Source organism: Pocillopora damicornis, chromosome 10 (genome assembly GCF_964200805.1).
Source record: "Pocillopora damicornis chromosome 10, jaPocDami1.2, whole genome shotgun sequence".
NCBI classification, from domain to species: Eukaryota; Metazoa; Cnidaria; class Anthozoa; order Scleractinia; family Pocilloporidae; genus Pocillopora; species Pocillopora damicornis.
Genome location: NC_142679.1, coordinates 7,891,371 through 7,911,334, shown reverse-complemented (window position 1 = coordinate 7,911,334; position 19,964 = coordinate 7,891,371). Strand labels below are relative to the sequence as shown.

General features: G+C 37.9%; 2 protein-coding genes across 2 annotated transcripts; both read right to left on the bottom strand.

Moving 5' to 3' along the window:
- Positions 1-420: 420 nt before the first annotated feature.
- On the bottom strand, positions 421-3,806 carry LOC113668253 (uncharacterized). Its single transcript, XM_027184136.2, has one exon. The coding sequence runs from the start codon at positions 3,363-3,365 to the stop codon at positions 543-545; it is 2,823 nt and encodes a 940-aa protein (XP_027039937.2). The 5' UTR covers positions 3,366-3,806; the 3' UTR covers positions 421-542.
- A 118-nt stretch (positions 3,807-3,924) lies between these two features.
- Positions 3,925-19,960, bottom strand: LOC113668251 (uncharacterized). Its single transcript, XM_089184015.1, has 21 exons — positions 19,709-19,960; positions 19,572-19,618; positions 18,370-18,469; positions 17,976-18,038; positions 17,021-17,086; positions 16,443-16,553; positions 14,939-15,197; positions 12,649-12,837; positions 11,789-11,888; positions 11,457-11,568; positions 10,920-11,066; positions 10,417-10,499; positions 9,865-9,940; positions 9,461-9,565; positions 8,931-9,098; positions 8,159-8,436; positions 7,336-7,471; positions 6,745-6,855; positions 6,428-6,540; positions 6,088-6,133; positions 3,925-5,365 (listed from the first exon to the last, which is right to left on the bottom strand). The coding sequence occupies exons 1-21, from the start codon at positions 19,763-19,765 to the stop codon at positions 5,129-5,131; spliced, it is 2,604 nt and encodes an 867-aa protein (XP_089040141.1). The 5' UTR covers positions 19,766-19,960; the 3' UTR covers positions 3,925-5,128.
- Between the last annotated feature and the right edge of the window lie 4 nt (positions 19,961-19,964).

The following is a 19,964-nucleotide window of genomic DNA, read 5'->3' as shown; positions in this document are numbered from 1 at the left end:
TTGAGATTAGGGAAAAAAAATACTTAAAGGAGAAGTCAACTCCGAGTAGGCTCGGTCATTTTCATAATCACATACTTCCCAACACTTTCAAGAAGTGCTTTCACCGATAAATTTATTGTTAGCTTCAACCAAACATAGAAACATCACGAACATAACTTGTTTGTGATAATTCCAAGGAATTCATCTCGGCGTTAATTAAACAAAACGCTCGAATGACTAAATTGTCTGACTGTCTTAAAGACAGACAATAGAAAATTTACTTTACAAGAAATGCAGTTTGTTTCAAAATCCCAAATTTGGCAGTTTTAGTTAATTAACAGCGTTTTAGAACAAGCTACCATAAGGATTATTGATGACTCATTTTCGCTGCAGGTATCACGTTTAAATATTTATGTTTTGTGACAACAATTTTTCACAACATTTGCACTTTGGCCTCAATCAATTTATTTTCACGCTTGCATAAAATTACACTTATGTTTGCTACGAGTTTTTGAAATAAGTCTCAATTAGCACCCTTGTGCTGTAGGTGGCATGTCGACGAGTCAATAACAAATGGAGTAACTGCATAGAAGGACTTTTTTCTTTGAGTTTGAGGTGTTTTTTCCTAGGACGTCCAAGGTATACTTCCCTTTGTCTGGAAGCTGGCAGTAAATAATTTCTCTTTCATCGCATCTCTCCTTGCTCAAACACGACTTTTCTTGAGTTTCCCCGTTTCCGGCGTTTATCAGACGAACAATCAGTTTGATAGCGTTTGGATTAATGAATGTGATAGCCACGGACCCGTCATACACAGTAATATTCTGTCGGTGACTCTCCAGTCGAAGACCCCATTCCCGAAACTCATCCGAGACGCGCGGAAACCCCGGGTTCTCCCCGAATGCCGATGTCGCCAGCACACTAAATGAACAAAGAAATTGCCCCTTAGCGCTTGGACCGTCCCGTCCAAAAATGTTTAATTTGTACAAACCAGCGACAGGCAAATGCATGCTGATTTTGCTGACGGATCCTTCTCTTTCAGTGAAGCACAGCTCATGGGGGAGATTGTCATCCCCTTGGTGTAGAGTTGCTTGAACCAAAATACTCCCTGGGGTCTTAAGTTTTATCGAAGCCCTTCCACATTCTGACAGGATATTTTCGTGTTGGTCAACCAACTCAATCTGCCAGGTCTTGAAAAGTTCTGAGATCTGTGGGAAACCTGGATTGTTGCTTACACCTTTTAAAGCTTTGATTGTGAAAGAGCAAAGAAATTCAGATTTCGCGTCCACCGTTTTACGACCGAAGATGTTCAACGTGAAAAAGCCGCTTTCAGGAGCATGAACTTGAATTACAGACTCGTTTTCCATGTTCACGACTGCGCACATTCCGTGAAGATCTTTCTCGTCAAGTCGGAGATGAGCAGACAATAAAACGCTTTTGGGGTTTTGAACGGTGATGGAGGTTCGGCCATTTTCAGCTAAAATGTTTTCCGAGTGGCTTGAAAGGGTCAGGCCCCAGACTCGGAAACGCTCTGATATTAAAGGAAAACCTGGCACAGGACCGGCTCCTTTGTAAGCGGTGACAAAGTATGTGCACAGATACTCCTGGGGCCTGGAAAGATCATAGTAGTTGGCGTAAATGCTCAGTTTATATTCTCCTCTGCTCGGCAAGTGCACTTTTAGGCGGAAACCATTCTCGGTTTTTTCGCTGCAACAGAGCCTGTGGTCTTCCTCTTTCCCGGTTCGTTCGCCAGAAGTCTTGATTAACCTTCCCGTGAGCGAGTCGAAACGCTTTTTACTACAGGTTAGAGTAACACTACATTTACCGTCTTTGGTTTCGATATTCCTTAGCGGGCTGTGCAACTGAAATCCCAGGGATTTAAAATTAAGACTAACTGTGGGAAATCCTCCTCTGTCCTCCCCAACGCCTGCCGTGGAGTAAATGCAGTATCTGACCCCATGTTCCCACTTGGAGTCTATAAGCACCATAACGTCCAGCACAAATTCCCCCGCAGAAGGAAACTGTGCCGTTAGTTTAACTTTGTTATTTTCACGAGCCGGCTCAACACAGACCATATTTCTGGTAGTGGGTCGTTCTCTCCCAGATACATAGTTTTTTAGCACTCCTTTCAGTATGGCGCTGTCCGTTGCATAAAAAGTCATTTCAATTTGCTCGCTGTCTGATGCAGTATACATGCTCTCTTTGTGGCTACTCAGAGCCACATTCATCATGCAAAGAGGACCTGAAGGGATAGCTAATCTCTCAAAGGCTTCTTTTGTAACCGGTGCATCTAAAAACTGCCATTTCTCTTCAGCAGGGAAACGATTCGTAATTGCAATCGAGGGCGGAATCATGAATTGGTGTACGTTAGGATCTCTGTGGAACATCATGTCCTCCTCGATACTACCTGCGCCCCAAGTTGGATCACAAATAAACCACTTTCCACCGTTCACTCTAATAACATTCCACGAATGGTTTGGTTCAGGAATTTTCTGCCGCATCTGGTAGCCATATCCTTTAGCAAACCCTCTTACTTTCCGTGCTGGGACGTTCGAAGCTCGACAGAGCTCTTGAAATAAATTAGCATACCCTTCACTTATCGTGACGCGTTCCCTAAGCACACTTTCGGCATCTGTACCTTTCCTTGCTGTTGTTTCGAAATAACCCTCCACGTCGAAGAAAATGTTGGTTGTTATCCATCGATAGACAGCGAAAGCCTTGCTTTTTAAGCTTTCATACGGCTCTGTAAGATATTGGCTCAGTTTAGTGACGTTTTCCGTTTCGCTTCTGGGTATCGATTTGACGTGTGCGTCTACCGCCCTCTCCAAGTCAGAGCGAAGTGTAAGCTTACGCCGACGAATGGCTGTTAATGCCCGCCGGCAGCGGATCTGTAAAAGCGCAATTCCAGCAGGTGAAATCGTGCTGATTTTCTCCCTTTTCTCTGGTGAATCCTCATGAAGGAATACCACAGAAGGTCGAGCAAAAATACCTCGTTTCGGTGCGCAAGGAAAATATTGAATTCCTTTGTAACATCCGTCATTTCCTTGCTCTATTTCCTGCTGCATCTCAATTCCAATCCATTCTCCTTCGCCAAGTTCGGTAACACCAACAAACTTTACAACGCCGACATAACCGCGCACATGAACATCATCGCCGATTTGAAAGTTCTTGCGTAACGGGGTAATTAATCCCACACCATTACAGTTTCCAGTTCTCTCTAAATGTACATCTTGATTTTGGAAGCCGCTTTGCTGCTGGCCAATATCTGTGTTCTTGTTCAATGCTTTAAATCCTCGATTTCCTTCTTCTTGAGTATGAACTTGTTTCACTTTAGGAGCATCGGGGACATCTGTGTTGACTTCCAGTGTTTTAGAATTACTGCATCCCATGTTCGATAAAATTCTTGCAAGCTTTCAACACTTGCGCTTTTCTCAAGTGGTAGGTCAAGTTTCGCCGGCTTGATTTGAAATATATATTTTCGCTCTTTCGTTAGATGGCCGCTTCGCACGTAAGAAACCTTTTCAGCTCTTGCTCTCACATTGTGTTTATGCTAAAAGTGGTGACCACAGAATATACTTAGAGAAAATTAAAAATTCCTTTTTGTTAGGTAGATAAATTATTTATCAGCGGTTTGTGTAAACGACGATATGCCTTTTCTCCGGTTTCCCAGCAACACAGAACTTAATCTACTCTTTCAAGCAGTAAGTAATGGGGAACCAACACAGGATAACAAAATTGACAATAAATCCGATGAGATATGGGCAATAGCGAACAACTTCTGTCCGGTTGATGATTTTAAAATGCTAATTTCACCTCCGGTTGGCAGAAAGAAGAATAACTATTGTCCATTAGTCTAATAAACAACTCGACAATAACTGAATATATATTGCAATATTCTAATAACAAGACACTGCGCTGGTTGGGTATGCTACCAGGAGAACCAATGAGTTACTTCTGCATGGGTTTTTATTTACTTTTCCTGATTATTACAATTTCAGCATTTACCCTTATAAATAAGGCATATTTTTGGTACAAAAGACATCATTTAGTTTCAATCCGTGTCCCGCTAACGTCCCACATAGCAACTGTTTTAAATCATTATTCATAACCATTTGAATTCAACGTTTCATCTCAAAGCTCTTTACAAAAATCGAATGACAGCTTTAGCAAGATTGGGTAAAATAAAATCTACACGTACTTACTTTTCAATTTTTAGTACAAAATTTCAACATTGAGAATTGATTTGCCAGTCAAAATTTTGGAAAATTTTTTAAATTACCGGTAGAGTCTTGGAGACCTGTAGGGTGTCAACAAGGTGTTTTTTTGGATAAGGTGTTTAGACACCTTTATTAACCTTCTGCCGGAATAAAACTTGTCATTTGTCACTGTCAACATACGTAGCTTTACAGTTTACAAAGCCGACAAAGGGAAAAAAGAGGCCGCTAACTTCCATCTCTTCAACAACACCTGTTTATTATTTATTTTGTTCCCGCTCACACGTTCCATCTCTTGTTAGGTTTACTTTTCAAATGTTTCCCAATCTTCTGGCAAAATGGCTGGAATTTGTATTGAAACCCTCCTCAGAGAAGAAATTTTTGAGAGCGCCATTTCTTTTTGAGCGTTTTACACAACGATTACGTCACAGCAGTAGTTACATCATGTAGGATAATCTCTCGCGCTAGTAAAGATTTTTCGTGTGCTTTGCCAACTAAAGTCAAACCTGTATTAAGCGGTCACCCACGGGAATAACACAGGTTCCACAGCTTAATACAGGTTCCACAGGATAGGGTACCACGAAAAAACGCCGTTTAATGCCATAACTGACCACTTATGTACAAAAAAATCCCTCAAAAATGCCCTAACATTGATTTCGGGCGATAAAATGGACTCATTTTTATTTAAAAGGCTATTCTTAGTTTAATTTGAGCTGATACACTTAAAGTGACCGTTCAGTAGAGGTGGGAAAAAAACTAACCGATGGCACTTACTCAAAGGTGACCAAGACCGCTTAACAGTTATTGGAGAGAAACAAATTCGGGACTTTGACAACCGACCGCAAAATACAAGGTGACCACTTAATACAGGTTCTACTGTAGTTTTACCATTTTCATGTGAAATACCCGAAATAAGCTTTGAAATTTCCTCTAAAACGTTAAGTGAAATAAAAGTTAAGAGCTCTGTTAGGATCACAATCCGCCGCAAGAGTCACTCGTACCAGTTCTCTCCGCGGCACATCATCTCCGAGGACATCACGAAGTTGTTCAATACAACGCTCTATTTGACTGTTACCACGTGGCATGACGTCATCGTCGTTGTCATCATCACTGTCCTCCGAATATTCAACAAAATCGTCCTCGAGCAGGCCTTCAAAATCTTCTAAACGGGTAATCTGTGGATTAAAAGACACGATCAGCGCGCTGGAATTCATGGCCAATCCAGGGTAACTGGATTACGTTCTTTGGCGAGACCTAGAGGAAGGACGTGCAACCCTCACAATGACTCTCTCCCTCCTGAATATAAAAAAATAAAGGCCAACTACCTGGGAAACGTGATGAAAAACCGGAAAGGGGGGGGGGGGGTCTATGGAAGACTGGTATCTAGACCGGACAAATACTAAGGGTCTCAAATAGCTGAGAAGAATGTGCTATCTTTGCTATGACATCTGGAAATGATTAGACTTTCTAGTCTTCTTTGATGAGGAAGAAAACCTGAACTCTCGTCTCCTGCATCTTGTCTGTACTAGTTAGCAGTGGACGTTAAAGAACCCACGCACTTCTCTCAAAGAATAGGGAATGTAGCTCCGGTGTTGTGGTCTGGCCTTGTTTCAAAAAATTCCTAAGTTGGGAGCACCTGCAAAATTCCCTTTCAGCAATTGTAACTCCTCAATGCAGTCTGGGTTAAGTCCCCCACAATGTCGTTAAGCGCATTAGGGCATTTTCCTGTAGAGAGTGCGTTACATAAATGCATCGTTATCATCATCACCCAATGTTGGAGGAGAAGCGGTACTCCTACCGGTACTCCAGCAAGTGAAAGAGCAAGTCTCGTATGCAGAGTTACGAGATAAAATAAAAGGGGGTAACTTCCATTCAAAGATATTATATTAATACTTACAGCAAGTGCCTGATTTACTTCCTCTGTTATTGGTTTAGCCTGTGGCCTAAATTATAAGAAAATGTTTGTCATCCAATGAGATGTGTTGGTCTTACGACCTGAATGCAAGTTAAAGAGGATGAACCTCAGAGACTGAAAACCCTACTGAGCCTCAATAATCCCTCTACAGTTGTTCTCAGATCACCTACGTTTTCCCGAATTTCTGTGTGGAATCAGATTGGTATAAAGGTTGGAGTTTTCTTCGTAGGCGAGTCATAAGTAAAGCATGGTCAATACAATGAAGGAGTGTTTTTTTTATGACTCGCTGACCTTACCGTATATCCAACCAAAATTCACTTACATGTTTTGACGAATTCTGTCCTCGATACTTTGTTTCAAAGTGCCAGGGAGCTCTTCAAACATTTCTAATTCCAAGACTTCAGGATGCAACGTTATGTAGTTAAATGATTCTTCCTGAAAAAAAATAACAAAAAACAAAAAACATAGGTACTCTTCACGTAGGGTTATGTCGCAATATCAAAATACCAAAACTGGGAATTAATTTTAAGTTGACTCATGAAAGACGAACTTGGAAATTTTTGGCACGAATTTTAAAGAGAAGCATTTGCAAACCGTGAGTTACATGTAGTCCCGTTCAGCGCTCTACGCGTCTCCTACCTTTAAACGAGCCACAGAATACTGCTCCGCCATACCAAGATACAGCAAAACGTTATCTTCATCGATGTTTCGAAGTAAGACTCCCTCACAAATTTCTTTTAGAGAATCCACCTGGAATTGAAAATGCCAAATTTTCTGTAAAAAGCCATCAAAAATCGAAGAAAAATAGAGACAGATACTAGTAATAAATTCCTCAGCGACCAAGAGTTCTCACTGAGATGTGGACGGCCAATCCTGGCAAGGAAAACATCACGAAGAATGAAGACTCGACGTAACAACAAGCAAAACACCTGAAGCGCGGGAAAACGAGTGTGACCAGGTCGTGATTGGTTTTGGTTTGAATCTGAATGGTTGAGAGTGTGGCGCGGGTTTTCTGAAACAAACAACCGGAATAAAGCAAAACCAAAGCGATTCCCAATTAGTTTAGACGCTCTTTTAAAAATTGCTCTATCGAGAGATTTCTGTTTTCCCATACGAACCATGGAATGAAATTCTAAATGAGTACTGCTTACGCTAATGCTCCGACTGCATTAATTGTGTCAAACACAAAGAAGAACGTGGTCGAGAGAAGAAAATAATTTTACCCCTTACCTCGTACTTATCGCTCAATGCTATCACCTCGGCAAGCTCGTCCAAACTAAGGCTGTCCTTATCAAGAATACCGCTGTACAGATAACCAAGGAACTTGTAGAACAAACATGGACTCGTGTCGGGAATTAAAATCCGCCTGAAAACCAACAAATTGTATCTATCACTGGCAACTCGGCCAACAAACTCATTAGACAAGTAAATGTCGACCAGACCGAGGAGTTCAGAAATACGCCATTCTTTCTTCCTCTCTATCTAAAGGAAATGTTTCTTTATTTTTATCACTTAGGTTTGGGTCCAGTAACATTGGTAAACGGATTTTCTTAAGGCGTCGATCGCTTCGGTCCGTACGTGTATTTTCTATGCATTTCCTTTCTTCCGTTCACACGCAAACGAGTGAGAAACCAGCATTTTTGCAATCGGTCCCTTAAGGCGATAAATTCACGAAGTAACGACCTCTAGGTATTCCTGGGGGTTCGATGAGGTAAACGAATAAAACGCAAGATATTGCTAACATTGACGTAACTACTCCTTTAGAGAGTTTTTCGATTGAGTGTCGTACAACCAAACACAGAAGTAATCACAACACTTTTGCTTGGTTAAGAGGCTGGGGCGAGTTCTACAGACCAATCAGGGAACCAGAACTAAACTAGGCTAGTTTTAAAATTCAGTTTAAAATTGCTCTTCTTATTTAAACCAACTGCTTCTCAGGTCAAGCTTTTCCACTCCTTTTTTTCGACTGCGAACTGGTGAACCAGTTGCGTAAACAATATGTAAACGATCAGCATCGCACCCCAAAAAAGGAGCTTTAACAAAGCCCTCGTACCTTTCTATAGATTCTTTCATGCCACTCAGCAGTGCCCGTCTAAACCAATCACAACGTGTAGCTACAATAACACGATGGGCAGCAATCTCCATTACGTTCTGATCACATATTCTTTTGCACTCTGTGCATGCGGAGTAATGAGATAAGTCTGTTTTGTCAAAAATAAATTTCATGTCTGCATGAGCTCCAGATATCAATAGCTGGTTGACTGATTGAGCCAGCGGGCTCTTATCAGCCGGCGGACAAGTTATTACTGACTCCACACGACCTCTGCTCTTCTACAAGAAAGAAGAGAAAGTCAACTTAATTAAAAAGCCTTTTTGTCATAAAAATAATCTTATGAAAAGAAATTTCGAGAAACGTTTGATTGCTTATTTAAACGCTAAAGCGTTCTTTAAATACATACAACCTCTAAAAACTTATAAACAGGAAATAGGTTATATGTCTCCTTTCCCCTTCCCCCCCCCCCAAAACTTACTGTTCATCGACAGAGTTTAAACTATTCCTGTATTATAATAACAATTGCAAGGATATCATGAATAAGCAATCTCATGATTTTCACGAAAAGTTCAGATGGATCAAACAAGAAACAGCTATATGTCTCCCCTCCCCCCCCCCAAAAAAAGAATAAATAAATTTCGAGAGACTGACCGCAGTGAATATTAATGACTGTTTTACCATTGCCATGTTCTGTAAGTGTTCCCACTCATTTTTTCTCAGTAATAAGGAAGTTTTTACATCCATGAAGAGCGATTTCTCCCTAAAAAGTTACCTTTTCTCTAGTGATGTCCTCGTCCTTGTCCTCACTAAAACTCTCCCTTCGGAAACCAAGTTCCTGAACAAGATTGGTAAACTGGTCTTCATGAATTAAAGCAATTGTCTGTTCCACCACCGGCTCAAGAATATCTTTGTTTGCGAACACTTTTCGTAAACTAAGACTCTGCGAAAAGAAATAAGTTTATGCACAAAAGTCACAAAATCACCACCCATATGCCCCAGGAAAACTTTGTGACAAATAATAGGCGCCTTGTTCAAAAACTGACCAGCGAGGTTTACCAGTAAGTTTTCTTTAACAGATGTTCCTAACAACCTTTCTTCCCGATGTAAACAGTCTACAAGTTCTACTGACGAGTGCAACTATCATGATCTGAAAACTAACAAATTAAAATAAAGCTTTTGTTTAAGTTGTTTGATAAATTTTGGTCGATTGTAGAACCACTTGTTGAATTATTGATGCCCTAAAATGTTCCTATATAATAATTATGACGTTAAATTACTTGCTATAGATCGGCCAATTCTTACCACGAATGAAGTCCACTCTTTACACAAATACTTCCACTGCTTCCATGGCATCTTTTTCTCAAATATTCTTGGAAATTTATGGAGAGTGCGAATGTGATCTGGTATCTGCATTGATTAAAATAAAACATCATCTACATGCTCGATGATTAACTGGACTCTCACCTTGTTTCTCTAACCTCAAAGCTTTGAACAGTTACATGAAATCCCAACGTATTTCATACAAGTCCACCCCTAAACAGCCCCACCCCCTCTCCCTACATCTAACCATTGGTCTTCCCCAGCCTCTCTCCTTCAAGCCACCTCTGCATACGTCACTGTTGATCCTTTTCCAGTCCTGTCTCTCAGTATACCCACTCTACTAATACAATAGTCTCTTCTAATAACACATACTTATTATTACTGACCTCTAGCATCATATTATCCATGGTCTTTAACACAGACCTCAGCTTCTGTTCTTCTGATAAAGAAGTAAAATCCCCCCTGAAACAGCGAGAATATGGGGACATTAAGGATAATACTAATTAAAAATTCGAAAACAAATACTAGTGTTACTACTAGTGCTAGTGCTGGTATTTAAAATAATGACAGATAACTATTACAAAAATAGTGATAAGAATAATTAATTTGATAGTAATAATAATAATAAATTATTTATCCCAATTGATGATATTAATTATAAATTATATAATTGTTTATCAAAAAAAATACCAGATGATAAAATATTGTTAATTTTATGAACAGATAATGATTTAAAGTTGAGTTTTATATGGGTTCAACTCCTATTAAAAAGGATTTGCAAAGAATTTGGAATGTGAAGTTGTTGAAACAGGATCCATGCTTTAATCCCAATGAATAATAGTTAGTATACATAAAGTCAGCCTTAGCTTTTGTTCAACAAATATTAATCAATTTAATCTAAATGTAGGGTCAGAGCTTGGGAAAAAAGATTTTCTCACCTTTTTTGCAGCAGAAACATAAGTGATGATGAGACCTTATCATGAAATCTTTTAAGTGTTATAACTTCTCTAAGGTGAACTGCCTGAAGATTAAACAAATTTTACACAAATAAAAATCATATTAACATCTCTTAGTTAGTATGTGAGCTATGATTGGTGCATCTTATAACCTTGTTTCCTATGTTCGTACTGTAAGTGACAGAACTTACTATACTAACATCAAACTCAGTTTACTTACAAAGAGGAATTAAACATTCCCATTCCCAAAATTTCATAGAATAAACATGAACATAGCCACACAAACAATGAGCACAGCCACACTCCACTCTCTATCTATACCTGATTATTGCATAGTTATGCAATTCATGACATTTGAATGGTTTTGCAACCAGGGTACATGATCAAAGTAAAAATTAAAGTTCCCTTTTCATAATTTGTTCTTTTCTTTTTGATGAAGTAGATTTACCAGTAGTATGATCTATAAATATTTTGTATTTACTCACATTTCTGAGCGTTCTACTTAATGAAGTTGCCATCTTTGGAAGATGTGTTTTCGATTTATGATCTTTGTCTACTTTCCGTGTAATTGTCTCCAGAGCACAATTGGCATCACTTCCCAGCTGAGTGGATGTTAACCAAATCTTCTCAATCTATGTACAGAAAAAGAACACAATGGAGTAATAGGAAATAGTAGGGTGCCCCCTTCTGTTACAAATTCCTCCCTCAACCCTTGTACAAGCTTATTGATCCTGAAATAACCTGTTCTTGACCCAGTTTCTGGGGCAAGAGATGAAGGAAGGTTAATTAATTTCAGATAACTTTGCTCTGTTTCCAAGCCAGTTTGTTGGAACCATTCAATATTTCAGATGGGGAGAAAGACACTGCAAGAGCACTTCTTGTCCCAATATCAATTTTGTTTATTATTTGTTATAAAAACATTTTAATTACAATAGTACCAATCAATCTATCAACAATTATTTGATATTAAAAGATAGAGCCATGAAGCTTAACTTTATAATAGTTATTTCAAATTCACAAACCTCTGGAATAAGATGCAAGGCCATGTCTTCCCTCTCAGACTCACTGAGTCCAGATAAAGCACCTTGGAAAACTGTCAAGAATTTCTCCACTAGTCCCACAAAACAAGGCAACCTAGGAGGGAAAAAACAATTAATAAAGAAATATAGAACTATTGTAATACCATTTTTCATGTCACACTGTACATGGGCACAGTAAAACTGAAGTCAGTGCTTGATTGAACAAAAACAGAAAAAGAAGACAAGTGTGCCAAGTGGAACCAAATGAGTCATAACCTAGTGCTGAAGGAATTTCCAGAAGATCCCAAAATATTGGAAAATGTTTCTTCTTTTACCTCTTCCAACAGTGCTGAATAATATCTTGTCTCTCTTCTCTTGATAGGTCAGACTTGTGTTTGGTAAAAATGTCACAGAGCAAAACAAACTTCAACATTCCTGGTAAGAATAAGATAACAGCGGAAATTAATGAAACTTCAGTTAATTTTTTTTTTACTCCAAACCACCTTTGTGTAATCAACAACTCCAGTCTTAATAGTTCTACAATGGATAGAAGGTAAGAAAAGTACTTCTTAGGACATCATTGATAATCGTGTTATGTTAGTTAACTGTTTAAACAAATTTCTGATTTATCCACTGGTGGCTTGTCCCCAAATAATCACAGAGGAGTGAGGGTGGCAAAGGGTATATAGATGATGCACAATTAGGCCCAAAATTAATATATCATTATGTGATGCATTAATTTTAACAAAAGGCAAGGGGAAGACTGAGATTTGAAGCTCTCTCTTTTAAATTTTTGATGCATGAAATACTGTTCAAAGCACATGTGACATGTATTTTTTTAAAATTTGTACATGAAACAGGATCAGGATACCCCTTTGCTACCCTATGGAGTAAAGTTATCCCATTTCAGCAGAGTACCAGCTCAAATACTGTGATGCACTAATCGGTTGATGTATCAGCAGTACCACACCAATGGCACAGGATGGAACAGTGCCTGAATCCATGTCAACCTGGACATGGAGCAAGTCTAAAGGGTTTGAGGCATGAAGCACAGAGACTGTCAGACTGAGCACCTATACTGGTTCTTGCTGTGACCCTCTTCTTTGTCAACAGCAAGGATCAACAAAGGACATCCACTTAGAAGAGTTGCTCATATCAATTAGACAAACTATAATTGTTAAGATAAATTATTTACCTATTGACAGTTGCCTCAGTGACATTTTGGTAACTTTGACTATCTTTAGAGGATCTACCCTACATCCATTTCCAGTGTTGACAGTTCCATTACTTGTTCTATCATGACGAAATCCTGAGGCTAAAGATTCTGATATTTGTAAAATGTACTCCAATATACTATATAAGTCACTGAGAAGACTTTTGATCCCTGCGAAATAAAGAAAAAGATAATTCTCAACAGTTCTGTGATGCAGAATTGTAGTAGACTAGAAGATAGTACCATTTTGATAGTAAAGACAAGATGGGTGTCCATTGTGCTTCCATGATTAACCCTTTCACTCCCACAAGTGACCAAGACAGAATTTCTCCTAACAATACCAATACAATATCAAGCAGGCAGGTGATGAGAATAGAGAAGAATAACAATCATGGGATTATTAGTTGATCCAATACCAAATTCTCTGAACTAACATCATAAGAATTGTATGATAGATAGTAAGGAGAATTACTAATTAGATCTTGAGAGTGAAAGGGTTAACACTTTATGTGGAAAAAAACCCTGCCAACTGTGAAAAGGGTTAAAGGTGCATGGACAAGGTTACATTAAGAAAAAAAGCAAGATGGAGAATATGGAAGGTCGTGGGATCCAAGCCAAGTTATGAGCTTAAGACTAAAAATAAATGTATTTATTCAATAATGCCCAACCACCCATGAGCAGAGATGTCCTATGGACTTAACCCTTTTCTTTCCGAGTTTTTCTGAAGGTTTTGTTTACGTTTTGACATTGCTATAGAAAAGCTCTTTGTTTCTTGCAAGCTTTCAAGAAAACCTCTAAGACCTATACATTTTCTTAAAGCTTGAAAAATTTGCTACCTTTTGACCATGAGGGAATTAATATTTAATGCATTAGTTAATCATTAAAAAATTCAGAACCTATTAATATATCACTAGAATTATGAAAAACTAACTGGTTGTCTTACAATTTCAGGATTATTCAATAGGCTACTAACATATTTTACAATTTTACAATCTACAGCATATTAACAAGCTTTGGAACCAATAAAATTAGCAAGAACTGATTCCTGTGTCTCATTTTGTCCCAGAAAGTAGGCTTATAAGATATGCAAATTTTCACTGACTCGAGGACTGTTACTAAGTGTCATTTCCATCGCTCTCTGATGAATTCACATGTTGACGAACACTTGAAGTTTCAGTTCTTTCTCTTCCCCTTCTCCTTCTTTTTCTTCGAGGTTCCTCAAGTTCGTCTTCGCTCGAAGAATACACGGGATTTGTTGACGATCCTAACTCGCCAACCTGCTCAATTTCTTCTTCCTCCAATTCTAGGTCGGAGTTTACGCCGTCGAACGGTATTCCAAGCGAAATAACTCCATATCTTTCAGGCGCTCTCCTTTCCCTTTGGTTTCGTGTCGCCATGTTTAAAGTTTAACGATATTTCGGCCGAAAAAAATTCATAAAAACTGCAGCTTTTTACCTATTTCCACGTGCTTCGAATCAAATGAAAGCTTTTCTTGCCGAGAACGCGATGCGCACGTTTACATTTAGGGGGGGAAGACCGCTGAGTTGAAAAACAGCCAGAACTGGCATTACGTCATTTGCCCCGATTAGATCGGGGCTTAGAAGGAAAAGGGTTAAATATAATTAAAGTGAATTATAGATACACATCAGTTGGCCATTGCAAAGAGAGGTTCTCTTTTCACTGACTCTAACTATGAACCACAACTATTTTGAAATGTTTTCTCTGGAGGGTAGAAAACCAAAAAACCTACAGAAAGGGCCTTGGAGCAGGGAGCAGTCTATTTCTTCAGAAATTACATGTAACCCAAGCCATATGCTGCATTTGAATCAGGAATAAACATGGATCATTTTTTTATGAGGATTGAATCATGCTGTGGCCAGATCCATGACAGGCATTCTCCTCTGAGAGTAGTTTTCAAAATGCTTTCACTTTTAAATTAACCACAATAAGAAAACTTGAAAGAGAACTGGTATCTTAAATAAGAAAGACAGGATTGAGGCCACAGTCATGAATGATAAAGGATGTTGTCCTTCTAATGGAAGCCCTAGAAACAAATCTTTTTTTGTATCTCTTAATCAAATCTTAGCCATGGCATGTTGTTGAAATCTTCTCCCATTGAGCCTCTCTGTGTATAGAGAGACAATGTTTCAAAGCTGATGCTACACTGTAAATTACCGAAGGCTGCCTGATTCACTTTAACAATTAACAAAGGGGAAGCTGGAAATGAAATAGATCTAACATAAAATGTTCTTAAACATCATCAGTAGCTTACTATTTTTCACAGCTGTTGCTTCAAGATACTCAGTACAAAGCTTGCTTAGATGTCCAATATCCTTCCCATTCAACTGGGAAATTTTTTGAAGCTCTTTTGCAGTTTCATCTGAGATGTCAGCTGGCAAACAACTGGTGTACAAGTAATGTAACAGTGCCCTTAGCACATCTGATGGCCGATTTTCTAATAAAGGAGGAATTTTGTCCCATGTACAGACATCAGCAAAGAAACAAGAAAGGACTGTCTTGTGGGCTTGGAACTATAAAACAATGCAAAAATAAAGATTAAAAAAAAAGTGGACCAGGATGAAGAAAAAGGTGTCTTGGGAACCCAGTGACCCTTTGATACCATAGTTTGTCCCACTTTCTGCACCACAAATCATTGTAGGGTACTTCCACCCTTCCCAGACCAGATGCTACTTAATTGCTGGTAGTTTCTACCACTAACTCAAACTTCCCTCACAGATTGTGGGTACCCATTCAAACTCTACCGTAAAAAGAGGCACAGAAAGGTGTGTCGCCTATCATTTACAAGAGGACATAATTTCATGACACCAGCCAGAGATCAAACAATAGTAAGACCTCTTGATCCACAGTCTAGCACGTTAAATGGCAAAGGGGCCAACCCAGCTTTAAAAAACACTTGATCTAACTTGAAGGTAAATTACATTCCAATACTGTCACCCAGGATGTCAATCCATACATTTATTGTAAACAATGAACATTGCAATCATGAACTAATAATAAAAGAAATATGATGATGCAGAAAAGTTTGAGATGATCAAAACATCTTCTGGGTCAAGAAATATAGGAGGCTCATGCACAAATGTTTTTGAAACATGGAGAGCAGCTGAAAGGTTAAAGATCTCATTTCTAGTGTTCACTAACCTTTCTGGTCTGCACCTTTTATGTTTAAAATGCAAAAACCATGACCTAACAGTCAATAATTTACACCAAAGTATGCCAGAATTACTCTTTTGTTTGCCATCTGCATCTCAAAAATGTCTTTGCTTAAATCCTTGAATATACTCACTGCATATGACTGTATTTGGAAATATTATGTACTAGCTAATAATACTTAGTAACTGCCTCAGCTATAATATTACATGTATAGACTTAAATAAAATAGGCTAAATATATCTAATTAGACATTTTGGTGTGTAGTATTGCTGAGTATTTTTACAAGTTGTGCCATATTTTAAAGAGCGCATAGGGCATGTCAAAATACAAACAACTATTATAATTTGTTATCCAACTGCTTGATTCTATGCTTATTTCTCATAAGGCTGAAAAAGTGAAGCAGATAGAGAGGCGTAGTGTGTTTAATGGATCATTACCGGTTAAACAGGTCTTTTTTTTATGGACAAAAATACAAAATATTCAGCTGGCCTTAAATGTGGCATGATATTTGTGCTTGATTCACAGACTCTACTATTAAATAAAAATTCACTATAAAAGCCAAAATTGACTTCATTATTCAAACTATTAGATTGTTAATGAGTCACCTTTTCACCATTGCTAGCAGTAAGGGTGATATCTGTGAAAAAGCCCTCCTTCAATGCAGAAAGTAAGGAATATGGACCATATGAAAGATTTGTAGAGTTCACTTGATCCACCTGGGTTGAAAACATATGTATTTAATTCCAAAATGAAAGGGTCTACCAAACAGATTCTGAGAAACTAATTAAAAAGATAAATGCAAAATTGGGAAATTGTAATAATGCATTTTACAAAGCTGGCATAGTCACTGAAAAAATATATAGGGCTTGGATCTCAGTACGGCAAAATAATTTGCCACAGCGATATAATTATTATAAACTTTGACAAATGTTAGAGTAGAGCAGAAAATAATGAGTCTAATAAACTATCATTTTCCTTTACAGAGTGACACCTTTAACCAATTTCTGAAAAGTTTTAAGTCATGATAAATAATGAGAAGTGTCATCCTAATGACAATTGTTTTTGGAATGTGGTGCTCATTCTGAATTCATTATTTTCCAGACCAGATTTTTTTTTTACATTTCTAGTGATTGTGATGTTGATAGGGAAATACTAAATGCAAAGCTGTTGAACATATTTTTACCTTTCGACAGCACAACTTTAAATGTCTGTCATAACACAAGACCAGCTGGTTTGATTCAAGAGAACACTATAGAGCAAAAAATTACAGAATTGCCTGTTGTAAGGAAATGAGAAACCGTAGCACTGACTGCACGTACACAAAAAGGAACTTTATGTAGAAATTACAAAAACATGAAAATGCAAGACTGGAGTGACAGAAGGAAAGAAATTAAAAGAAAGAAAAAAGAAGAAAGAATGGAAGGAATCGGAGGGCATCCAAGAAAGGAGAAAAGGGTAACATTCACAAGCCTGTCGCCAAATCCTTCAAAACAAAAAGCTGTTCACTTCCTGAAGAGAGCAAAAAGGGTTTTTCCCTTACAAAATCCATTTGTTTTCAAGTAGAAAGGTAATAAGAAGAAATAATTAGTAATACATGAATTAAGGGATACTGATGAATTCAATCCAAATTCTCAGTACTAAAATGATACATAATGTATGGTAATGTAAGGAGTATTTGGATCAATATCAGTATTTGGGCAACTGCCCACCTACCCCTCCCCTAACCCAACATTAATCCTAATTTGTTATCAATTGACTGTTGTTGAGTTAGGGGAGGGGAGGGGTAGGTGGGCAGTTGCCCAGATACTGATATTGATCCGAGTATTTCATGATGACAATTGACTTTAGATTGGCCAATAAGGTAAAAAAAAAAGTGCATACAAGGCTTACAAGGAGTAAATTAGTAACAGCAATGTTATTACCTGTTACCAAGTTGTCATTTGACACCACCTTACATGATCTTAACGTGGTTGATATGTTTAAGTTGCATTTTTTTAAGAAAAGAAAATAAAAACCACCAAAGACTGGTCATCCAATTGGCATCTTTCAATACAAATTTAGTAGTCAAAACTTTTTTCTACTTGTTACGAGCAACCAAAACAGGTTACTTATTCAGCAATATACTACTTTTGACTTACTCTTAAAGCAATTTTGTCAACATTGCTGCCATAACAAACCAACTCTCCTGAAAAGCCATCGACCTGCACAAGAAAAAGAAGACTCTTTGCCCCACATATAAATTTATTAACAATTTGTGATTTGAAGAAATCTAATTTTGCCACTAAAAACAGTTGTGAAATAGAGCTTTAAGTTATAAACATTCTTAACAGAACAGTATTCAAGAGCAAACAATTATTTCAACAAATACACCTGTAACACTACTAGATCAAGAATTGCATGATGAATATAATTTAGAGGCGAGTTGTTTTACCAAAGATAATCTCCAGATCCAGAGGAGAGACACTTTGGTATTAAATTTCTAGCGTTCAAACAAAAAGCTTGCAAACACTAACTTGTCTAAAGTTCTCTTACCACAAATGTTTCACAAGAAAAGAAAGGAAGTGTATCTTGTTCTGATGTTGGAGGCACACTCCAGATCAGATCACCACCTTCCTCTAAACTGAATTGTACCCTGAAAAAGGAAACAGATAATCAATTCTATACAAAGAAATCATAAATATAATAGTAATTTATGTAAAAATTAAGTCCATTTTTATTAAAAACTCACAGAAATATGCAGGAGGACAGAGGAACAAGACACAGTTTGAGAGAGTGGGGAATAAATAGCTAATTATAAATGGTAGAATACCTGATTAGATGATTATAAATGACTGAAAACAAATCAAAGAATAAATTTCTTTGCATACAAGGTGATAGCAGGTGATGGGAAATTCATTGGTCTAATAGTAAGTGCAATGAACTCCAGGCCAGGTCTCGAACTCAGACCTATTGCCCTGGTCAATGCATTGTGGTCTTGGGCAAAATTTATCATTTACTCACAAGTAGTGCCTCTCCAGCCAAGAGTATAAATGCATACCAACAAATTAACAAGAAAGCCTGGTGAAATACTAGGGGGAGAGGGGGGTAACCTTGCAATGGACTGGCTACCCATCCAGGGGAAAGCAGTGCTACTCCTTGGCCCTTCATGCTTGGGAAACCAGAATAAGCTCCAACTGGGTAGACCACTTGGCTTGAGTACAGACTTAACTTATCAAAAAAGTTTGAGTGAAGTAAGGTACCCTTTCAACTGTTTCAGTAATAATATTTTAAATATTTTAACTCTGCGATTGTTTTTCAATAAGCTTTGCTCCCCTAAATGTGTATTCTTAAATTAAGTTTCTTGGCAATTTCCCAGGATGTGTCCTTATTCATTTGATAGAGCTCCATCAAAAAAAAGTTACAAAACAGGTGGAAATTATTATTATTAGTGGTAGAACTTAATCATATAATTATTAACTTATGTTGTTGGCTCTAAAGATACGCAGTCTCTATATCTCAAAATAAAGCAATGAATAACTACATCAAAGTAACGCTACAGAGCTGCGTGTTTGACTACATCACTAAAAAGTAATTTTAAGGGCTTGTTGAAGTGTCGCATAAACGTTCGAGACTAAATAGAACCCAACAAAATTAAATTTTCACCACAAAACATTTGCGCTCACAGACAGAAAATAGGATGAGCTATTCAAATCATTAAAAAAATATACAGTTTACAGAAATGAATAAGAAGTTACCCTTCGACGTCTGGGTATCTCTCTTCTTGTAGTTTGCAAGACACTATCTGAAAACATTCATTGTCGAGAGAAATGTCAGCAAAACTGAAACCATTATTGATTTTTGTGGCAAATAATTTTCTGGGATTTGACGTTACCTCCCAACAGCCGAGCAGATCTTCCTCAGAAGGTTTTCTATCACAAACCTCATCCATTTAATTGGAATAAGCAGTAATTACTCCATTACATAGACAATCTATGCGGTATGTTGTTAGGAACTTCTATGTTTTCATTTAAATTCCTATTCTTCGACGCGACTAAACTGGTTCGGAATACAACAACTTCGTTTTAGATCGGCTCGGATCGGCACTGCTCGGTCAAGGTCGGCCATTGGTACGTTGCCATGCCCCAATG

Excerpts from the sequence above, each read along its gene's own strand:
- LOC113668253 (XM_027184136.2), bottom strand. The coding sequence starts at position 3,365 with ATGGGATGCAGTAATTCTAAAACACTGGAAGTCAACACAGATGTCCCC.
- LOC113668251 (XM_089184015.1), bottom strand. The coding sequence starts at position 19,765 with ATGGATGAGGTTTGTGATAGAAAACCTTCTGAGGAAGATCTGCTCGGC. Across the intron at positions 9,941-10,416 it reads ATGTTTCTGCTGCAAAAAAG|GGGGGATTTTACTTCTTTAT; the intron begins GTGAGAAAATCT and ends TCGCTGTTTCAG. Across the intron at positions 6,134-6,427 it reads GACAGAATTCGTCAAAACAT|GCCACAGGCTAAACCAATAA; the intron begins GTAAGTGAATTT and ends CTTATAATTTAG.